The sequence below is a fragment of the Amblyomma mixtum genome, chromosome 2, assembly GCF_055824585.1.
Source record: "Amblyomma mixtum isolate Tamu chromosome 2, ASM5582458v1, whole genome shotgun sequence".
NCBI lineage: Eukaryota > Metazoa > Arthropoda > Arachnida > Ixodida > Ixodidae > Amblyomma > Amblyomma mixtum.
The window spans coordinates 18,681,554-18,691,043 of NC_143013.1; the positions used below are offsets into that span (position 1 = coordinate 18,681,554).

Here is a 9,490-nt window from a genome sequence, read left to right on the forward strand (position 1 = left end):
CCCAACTCCCCGACCAAGAAGAAAGCGGTTCAGTTCTTCTTGTGCACCTTTTCTTTAGTTTAGAATTGCTTTTCTACGTCACTTCCCTCTCGGCCAATCATGATTTTTCAGTCGCGCCACCGCCGGCTTTTCCGCCGAGAGGGACCTTTTACGCTGTCGTGTTAATAAGGTCTCCTGGCAATTGGAAAGAACAGACGATCGACGCCAACTGATAAAACCGATGTTAATCTGCGTAACAAACAAAATGTTTGTAATGTTACAGCACTTAGTACGCTTCAACAGTGTATGTCTTGCGGGCCTTGGTGCATACATTTATTTCCTCGGAGAGCACCTGCCGCAGCAGAGTAAGTACTGTAGTAAGAAAAGATGTTTCGTAACATAAAAGGTGGTATAATACAGTTATGCCCCAAGGAAACATTTAGGACGAAAAAAAATTACAAGGGACTCTTAAGCCCCGCCTTAAGAATATGACGCGATAGCGTAGTGGGTTAATTCCCATATATGCAGAATGTCATTTTATACTTTACGTTCACAGATCCCTCGGAGTACCCATACCCCTCCTGGCGGAGTGGTGCAGCGGTTAGGCGATGCGCCCCTGCACTGCGATGGCAGGTGCCCCCAGCGGTGGGCCTTATGCGGCTCAGGTTGCTGTTCCCGAGCGATCAATAATTAATTTAACTGACACCTGTCACGGTGGGTAGTTCGTTCACTCTCCGGTGGGCAGGTTATGATGACGCCGCAAGGTCACGTGACCTGGGTGGCCCACCTTCCTCCTAGGTGGCGCCACCTGCCAGAGACCACCTGCTGGGCGCCACCTGCTGGGCCACCTGCTGGGCCACCTGCGCCACCTGCTGGGCGCCACCTGCCAGAGACAAGTTGCACACACGGCGATACCCGGCTTTACCTAGCAGATTGAAGCTGTCGCTTCAAAACGTGATGAGCCAGGTCAGTGCTGACGTAACTTCTCTGAAAGGGCAGTCGATCGTAATGCAACTGGTCGTACTGGCAAGTGCTGGTTTCTTTAGGAAAATGCACTTTTACGAACCAAGAGGCGGGCTCCGTTCTACAATGTCTCGTTCTGCGACTTGCGTCAGCCTGTGGCCGCGGTACTCCGTACCTTTCTTGCATTTCATTTCATGCATTCCCGCTGAAAAACGGGCAGTGTTTCGGAAAACATAGCTGACGTCACTCATGGAAAAATAAATTTCGACAACATTTATCAGGCTTAACATTTTTTCACAAATGGCCGACACAATGGCTATTGGCCATGATTGGTCGGGATCGTCGAGTACGACACCGTCTTGCCTGTGAAGGGCTTTTCGAGCTCACTCTCCGCAAAACAGTCCTGCACGATTTTCGAGGCGCGGAGTGTCTGAATGCTTGTGCCAGTGATTCTCTATAAGACATCCTGTCAAGTACTGTAGATCTCATGCACCACCATGTTTGTTGCGGCGTCACAGCCACCTTCATTGTTTTTGCTTCAAGTGTTCAAAGTAGTGACAGACAATGTGCGTTGCTTTTCTTTCGCAAGTTTTTGACTGATGGTTTCAGGGACGCAGCAGATGAATACGTAAAGCTCAAAGAGGCTGCACCAAAATTATTCGCGAAGACAACAATCTTTATGTGATCACCTTTTCATCTGGTGAGGCTATGCTAAGTCGTTGGAACTTTCTCCTAAAACGCAAATAAGCATCGTGACTGTGACATCGACATCAAAATGACCACGAGTTTACGGAGGCTACTCAGTTCGAGCTACCGATAGACATGGGAGCTTGTCGAGATGCTGGGCTGGTCTTCCATTCCACTCTTCTTCTAGCAAACTTCGATAGTTCCCATACTCGAGGGAATTAAGTGGGAAGACCGCACGTGTAAACTTCGATGTTATTTATTGCGCGTACAGTTGATACACAGACAGGGTCAGCTAACTAGAAAACATCGCTGAGGGAACCCTCGAGAGGAGAAGGCTACGCAAACATTTGCTTCCGATTTACCGGCTGGGATACGGGCACGAGTTCGGCGACAAGTGTTAGAGCGCGTGTGAGCGCGCGCTTCTTGCTTCTTGTTTCAGGTTTGCGCATGGAGTCCAGGCAGATGGAAGCACAGATATCCGAGAATGTCATTCTCGTGTCACCATCTCATTCGACTAATGGTACAACAAAATTCTTCGCCACGTGCGGATCACCGTCAACCGGCGATGGAGAAAACGTTCCGCCTTATTATGTAAAGAAAAATTACTCATCGAATTTGAGACATCTAACAGTGAAAACGAGTGTGAAAGGGTTCTGGCTGTCACGAACGCCAGATAAAAGAAACAAAGGCGGAAAAAGAAATAAAGCTTAGCGCCTTTTTTTTTTTTTTAAAGAGTGTGAGAGTGTGCTTATTTATCACGCTTTATAGAGACTCATAACACGCTTACTTTCCAGCGCGGGAATTCCACGCTAAGACGAACGCCTAGGCTCGCAGCAGAATGACACACGGGACAACAAAAGCTCTTGCTTTTCGGGCTCAGGATGGTCCATTATCTGGCTTTTGCTACCTGTGTTTCGAAGCCAAAGCCGGGGAGTGCTCTTAGAGCAACTAAGCACAGGCGCCGAAAAGAAGCTCTTCTGGCAACGCTTCGCTATCGATCTGAAACCAGGCGCAACGGCTACGGGTGCAATGAGATTTATTAGCACTCTATGGAAGCCAAACTCGATACGTAGTTCTGCCTCCGATATTTCATTTGTCTTATTCATGATCCATTTATTACTACTGGATGTTTGGCCGAACTCAATGCTAAGACTCAGCTCTGGAAAGGCTTTTTCACTGCGCTTATCATAACGATGTGAGCTGGAGTTCAAAAGCGGAGACGCTATTTATCAATGAAAAACCACAGAAAAATTAATTGCTTTGTACTCCTTCAATTACGCATTTTGGTGTTAATTTTAAAAGCTGAACTACTATCGATAATCTTGATATCACTTTTTTTAGAGCTTAATGGTTAACTCATGTTTTCCGAGCTCTGTACACATTTATGAGCTTGTCGGTGACGTATAGCGTCTGCATCTTGTTTAAGACTGCTGTAGCCTGCAAGAATGCAGAGGGTGAAATTAGGTCAATTTTAAGATTAAAAATTGGCTCACTGCCACCGAAAATCTTTGAGAATAAAAAAAGACTAAGCCCAAAAAGGGTACTGAAAAAGTGCCCTTTTCAGCATGAAAGGTTACTATTTTAAAGCGAGAAACTTAAAAGCAGTAATGAAGCTATATTCTGGTGCTCGGCTTATTTGGGGGAAAATGCTTGGGCAACGGGTCTTCGACCCGACCGTGTGCAAAAGAGCAAACCGTTGTGCCGTTGTCCTTTGTGGTCTAGCCCAACGTCTTTGGATCCCTTTCAGTTTGCAAGCACCCCCGGGCCGCGCCCGAGAAAGCGGCCCCCGTCCGCTTCCTCTCACCACGCGGCGCTGCTGTCGCTGTCGGCCCGGAGCCGCCGGAGCGCTCGCGCTTGGCAGTTGCTGTGACAGCCCGTTCTCATCCGCGATAACATTGGGAACGAACACGTCGAACTCAAATTTGCTGTACTTTTAGAGCTGTCACATTGAAACTTCAGTCTCATGGTTAAAGAAATGTTTCGCCTGGCTAGTAAGGCTGAGATAAAGAGCAGGCTGATGCCAGTTCGCAAAAAAAACAATTGTTTGCATTGCGCTTTATCGCATCGCGTTTGCGATGTTTAGCGCTGATGATATGCGTCTGTTGGAGTAAAGCTATCAATATTTCTTCGGGAGAATGCACGAAACATTAATGAAAGGTTAAAACTAGCGATGTTCCGCTTCTAGATCAGTCACGAAATTCCGCGCTATATTATCAACGAAACACCACAGAAACGAGCAGCATTTGGCACGTTCTTTAGAATGCTAATTTCAGTGAACACAAGTATAAACGCAGACACACTTAGCTGGTAGCAGGAAGGGAATAACCTATAGAAGAGCTTTTTATTTGCAATGATCGCACAGACGGGAGCAGCGTCCTGCACTTTCATTTTTAGAATGTTAATTTCGTTGTACACAGACAAGCATTAAATGCAGACACACTAAGTCGGAAGCACGGAGGGAATGGCTACAGAAGGCGAGCTTTTTTATTTGCAATGACAACCTTTTCGCTGTTCTCCAGCCGACGGTTCACGTCTCTCGCATAGAAGTGCATGCGTGTCACTATGACAAAATGCAGCACTTGGCACGTAAAAGTGGCCATATGCTCTGCACATCCAAGCCGAGCAACGTTTTGCAATTCCAGCTCGTCTACACCTCTCAAAAAACGTCCCCAGAAACGGGACCTTCTTTCAAAGAAATCGAGATTGCTTTGTTTACAATGTTGGTAAACTCTAGTATCTTTTTGGTGGGATGCTTTAAGCACCCTTGCTTGAAGCTTTTGTATACTGTAAGATAAGCGTCACTGCCAACAACTGGAACAGGGGAGCTGATATCTTCCATGCTGATATCTGCTGGCTGCTCTAAATCAGGCGGCGGCGACGATGGCGTAGACGCGAAGGGCCACTCTGGTCGGGCAAACAGCGTGGCGAGCGCCACCGCGCGGCAGGAAACGGAAAGGCGACAATCCGCGCACCGCAGCTTTCAAACTGAAAGGGATCTAAAAACGTTGGTCTAGCCGGCCTTGCGTCATGAAAACCCATCATCACCATCGAATATCCTACAGCTCTTGGAACTGAACATGGCGTCTCCTCTGCATTGGATCCCCACTCCGTTTTAAGTTTACTCATTTTAATGAACATGATTGTACGTTGCTACTAGAGCACTGCATTTTCTGTAATCCTGGGTAATGTCTGATATTTAAAAAAAAACACAAAACAGAAAGATTTTATACTTTGACGCGTATGCAACGCTCCGAACTTGCAAGCTTAATAAATACTGAAGACTTGAAGTAAAGTCACGCAGAATAGAATTATTTAGTTCTAAGAACCATCGAGCTGTCGATCAAAGTAGTAAGTTGAAGCCAGCGTTGCACGGGGCGTTGGTGTAAGAAAATAATGATACAAAATTTTTTTAAAAAAGCAGTAAAAAAGAACGAATTGCTGCCACAAAGATGGATGTGCTTAGATATTTAACGTGTCGATCACGTATTCTTATAACGAAAACTTCGCGAATGAATTTGTGCCGTTAACATTTGATTAAAGTGCTCGGTTATTCGGTCTAATACATTGCCCCTTCTATGAGGCGGTTCTAATTTTTACTGTCATTTTATATAAGCATGCATGATTTAACAGCGTTCAGTTAGCTCTGATGGGCCTGCTTTTATGGAAAAACATGCCGAAAGTAGCGAAACTTATCGGGTCAATGCCTGAAAGGAATAAAAACCAGTCCTTTTTTTTTTCAGACTGAGACATACATGCTTTCGGCCCTGTCTCTAACGCTTTAATTTCAAGAAGTCTTGAAGCTCCCGAACATAAACAGAGGAAACCATGAAGCAAGCAAAATGGGCGTAAAGGAGTAAACGTTCCCCAGGAACCAAAACTTAGAAAAACAGTCTTAGTTTGGAATATGAGGCATACAGAATAAAAAATAAATGCTGTAGGCTTACACACATATAATAATTCGGCGCATATTTTCGAAGCTGGCTTTTTTGGTAATCAAAATTATCCTCCTTACGCCTTTTTTTCTTTTCCTTTAGTGTGGATGGAGAATACTTTAGAAAATAGGAAAAAGCCTAATATTTCAGTTTTTCTTCTGTTTTCCGGCTGGGGTAATTTATCCCTAAAATGTCATGTAATCACAGAGCTGTAGCTGTGACCATTACATTATCAATCACCCTTTATTAAGCAGCCGTGCTGCGCTCAACAACAATGAAGCCTGTGTAATCGGGCTGCTCAATTTTCAGCGTATAAACTGCAGTGTGGCTTTTGTCTTTTTTGTTTGTGTGGAATAATTATGGAAGAGGCAGCAAGTTCGCCTCGGTGGTTATCAATAAACTCAGACACACGGAATATGGGCTTTGAGGATGTTTATTGGGAAGCGTAAAAGATGCGAAATTTCTAACTTTGCGAAAGGAGACGAATGAACTCCCGAAAAATAAAGCTTTTCTGTGTGGCTGTCTGTCAGGAAGTGGAACAGTTTCTAGCAAGCGTTCAAAGGTAATGAGCACTCCCGAAAAATACAGCTTTTCTTTGTGGCTGTCAAGAAGTGGAACAGTTTCTAGCAAGCGTTCAGAGCTAACGATCGCTGTGGCCGCAAGTTCGTCTATTATCGCCGCCGTTTGCTGACGCAGATCAAGACACCCCACCGAATAGCATTGTGACTGTCTACCGACACAGAATTCGGGTAACATCGGAGTACCGAAATGCTCTATCGTCTCGTAAGTCTTAACAGTAGGTAGCATATCCCCTTTAGCCAGGCAAACAGAAATTTGTACGCAACTTGTGTTGCGTGGGTCCAGTTACGGCAGGATATAAGGCACGCTAAATTGCTGGAACTTATGTTTTGAACCATTTGCGCTACGCCACGCAGAATGTTTTGAAGCCAGCCATGTGTAATCAACGCAGAAAACTGCTATCAAGATCTACACCCCCGCGTTTCACTCAAGCGCCGGTGTGTACGGAAGGTGTGCATGTTTACTTTTTTCCAACTGATTCTTTTCAGAAGCCCTAAATTTAACTAAATTGTTTGCATAATGGCTTCCACTTACAGAAATGAGTCAGAATACGTACAGTTTACGTTCGTTAAAACAGTGCAGAGTCACGACGTGGAGATATCAGGACTCGACAGAATTTTCATAATCAGCCTTTTTCACAAGATGTGGCGCCCTCTGGGAATTGAGCGAAAAGTGGTTGAAAACAAACGCACGCCGGAGACGCGAGAGTGATCCGGCTATATGAGGTACATACTGCGCCTACGAAGCTGAAAGTGTGCGGCTGACAGCTGCCGTCATATGTCGCTTACTCCTGTCGCTAAAATGAACTGCGCATGCACAGTACGAGCTGGTGGTTGTCAACCAGTGGCAGTGGTCTGGAGGAGGAGAAGCGGTCACAGTCAGAGCGGCTGTATGAAAAAGGCAGATTATTATCAGGTAGGGCCAAAATTTTTAAGGCGAAAGCCTTTATTGGGCTATTATCCAGTCCGTCCGTCCGGCGTTACATCCAGCGCCTGGGGTGACTCATCGACGAGCCCGACTGCCAAAAGGTGACGTCATCTTCGTCGACAGATGGAGCTGTCGGCGCAGCAGCGTCGAGCGGTGCTCCGTCGCCAGTCGGTGTGCGGCACCTAGCGGTGGAGGATGGCTGCCAAGCGGTGCAGCCGTAACAAACACAGTCAGTCATTGGCAGTCGAAGTAGCACAATAAAGGCTTTCGCCTAGCGCACTTTAGGCTGCCAAAATGCCTCCATAGTTTTTTTGTATGCTATCTTGTCATGTTCCCGAAAAAAAAAAGATCTGAAATTTTGGAACATGTCTTCCAAAAGACTTACCATCCGTGACTAGAGGGGACAGACAGGAGCGTAAGCCATGCCTTTGTGTAAGTATTGGTTTATGTTGCACGGAACTAGATGCAACGCAGCCGAGTTGCTTCAAATCGCGGTATAAGCAGAATGGACGACTGAGCTATATAGGTCCGTCCGAATTATAGACGTAAGCTCAAAAGCATAAAGGATGTTATGAGGCAAGCATGATCACCCGCGTAAACGCTGGCAGTTCGAATTCTTATTCGTATTCGCTTCTTATTCGTATTTTGGAAAGAGCTGAATAAACACAAGGATGAAAGAAAACAACAACCATAAGTCTCAACGCGTCGCTTTATCTGCGCGGTTGTGTCCGTCACTTTTTGCTGGGGCCTGCCGCCCGTGTACACAGTCAGCAGTCGTCCACAGTAATATATATTTGTGAAGCTCTTTTGGCACTAGTCTTTGGTAAAACATACTGTCAAACCACTTTGCCTTCTTCTTCCCTCTCCTCAGGGAGGCCCCCTCTCTCAGAGAAACCCTGAAGCCCGATGGAAACCGCAGCTGGAGTCAACCAATTAGGAGCCCAGGTCTTTAGCACTGCTAGCACGTAGCTGCTGCTCTGCGACCGGCTCGTGCGCGTAACTTCAAAGTGAGCTGAATGATAACCTTAAATTGGTATGAATAATATTTCAGAGCTACTGCCTCGTATCGAGCAATTCCTTGTGGTGCGAGTACCTTCGACGCGCTTTTCTTCTCCCTAAGTCATAATCTTCATCATCGGCCTAACAGCGTTCACTACAAGACGCAGGTCTTCCCCACAAGCCTCCAATTATGTTAACCCTTTCCTGTGCCAGCTGCGGCCGTCTTAACCCCGGAAACTTCCTAATCTCATCAGCCCCCTGACTATCTGCCAGGCCCTGGTACGTTTGCCTTCTCTTGGATCCATTCGTTACACTAAGAGGCCATTGGTTATTGCTAGCCGCGGGGTCAAGGAATAACTGACTCTTGTTGAGGGACTGGAGAACATTGCCACTCGTATACCGAGATTAGTTGTTACTGGGGAGCAGCTTTACTAATATGGCCAATAATTTATTTTTTTTTTTCTGTACATCTATAACAGAAAATGTTGGGCCTGGCTACTTAAATACGCCTAGCTGAACAGAAGATTTCCTCCGCACTCAGCGGCGTTGTCGTTTCGCACTACATGTAACATAACTAAAACCTAAAGCGTTGCGCGTCGAAGTGAATTTTTTCTCATTCGTTCTTCCGCCCTTCTACCAACAGCCAGACGCGCCTTTTATACCAATGGCGCCGAGTGACCTTGATTGCTAGTTCTGTCTCAACGACTCATAGAGCAACTATCAATCATAAGAGGATCAAAAAATAAATTTAAAAAAACTTAAGCGTTCACTTAAACTCCGCCTTAAAGGTTGGACGTGACAGAGTTAATGGGTCCGCTTCGCGTATCACTACGGAAACATGGACACTTATCTTTCATTCATCATCACGTAACGCTTAACCTACCCTTAAGAGTACAAGTGCAGCCTACTTCTTCGTTGAACCCAGTTGATGCTTCAGATCAGGGGCCGAATTACGGAACGCTCTGAAGACACCCTCAAAGCAGTCTCAAAGACCCGCTCCCATTGGTCGGCACTGACTATAGTCAGGGCGAGGTCAGGGCCGACCAGCAGGAACGAGTCTTTGATAGTGTTTTCAGACTGTCTTCCCATTGAGTGCATTTCGTGATTAGGCTCCAGTGCACCCTAGGAGCCTTTAGCACTACCTTTTAGCAACTGATCCAATGGGCGCTGCTCAGTAGGAGGAAATTTGTCTTCCTTCTTTTTGCCGTAGTCAAACGCACACGAACCTTTCACTAGCTGTGAAAGCACTGGTATTTTTTGTAAGTACTGATATTATTTTTCCGTCAGAGCACAACGCTTTCGGTTGCGGAATGATTCACGCCAGATATGCGTGCCTGTATTCTTGCAGGTTCAAACGTAAATCCACTAAATCAGAACCATAATTCTGGAAACTCAACGCGCATGAGAACGTAACAAGACAAGAC

The 9,490-nt window shown here is 45.9% G+C and overlaps 1 protein-coding gene across 1 annotated transcript in view; it reads left to right on the forward strand.

Annotated features, from left to right (window-relative positions):
* Window positions 1–8,052, forward strand: part of LOC149358578 (uncharacterized) — a 95,219-nt gene extending 87,167 nt beyond the window's left edge. Inside the window, exons 4-6 of the mRNA XM_089568864.1 lie at window positions 6,961–7,055; window positions 7,130–7,296; window positions 7,939–8,052. Coding sequence (XP_089424990.1) covers window positions 6,961–7,055; window positions 7,130–7,296; window positions 7,939–8,004 — 328 coding nt within the window. The 3' untranslated portion in view covers window positions 8,005–8,052. The remainder of the gene's footprint in view (window positions 1–6,960; window positions 7,056–7,129; window positions 7,297–7,938) is intronic.
* The last annotated feature ends 1,438 nt before the right edge of the window (window positions 8,053–9,490 follow it).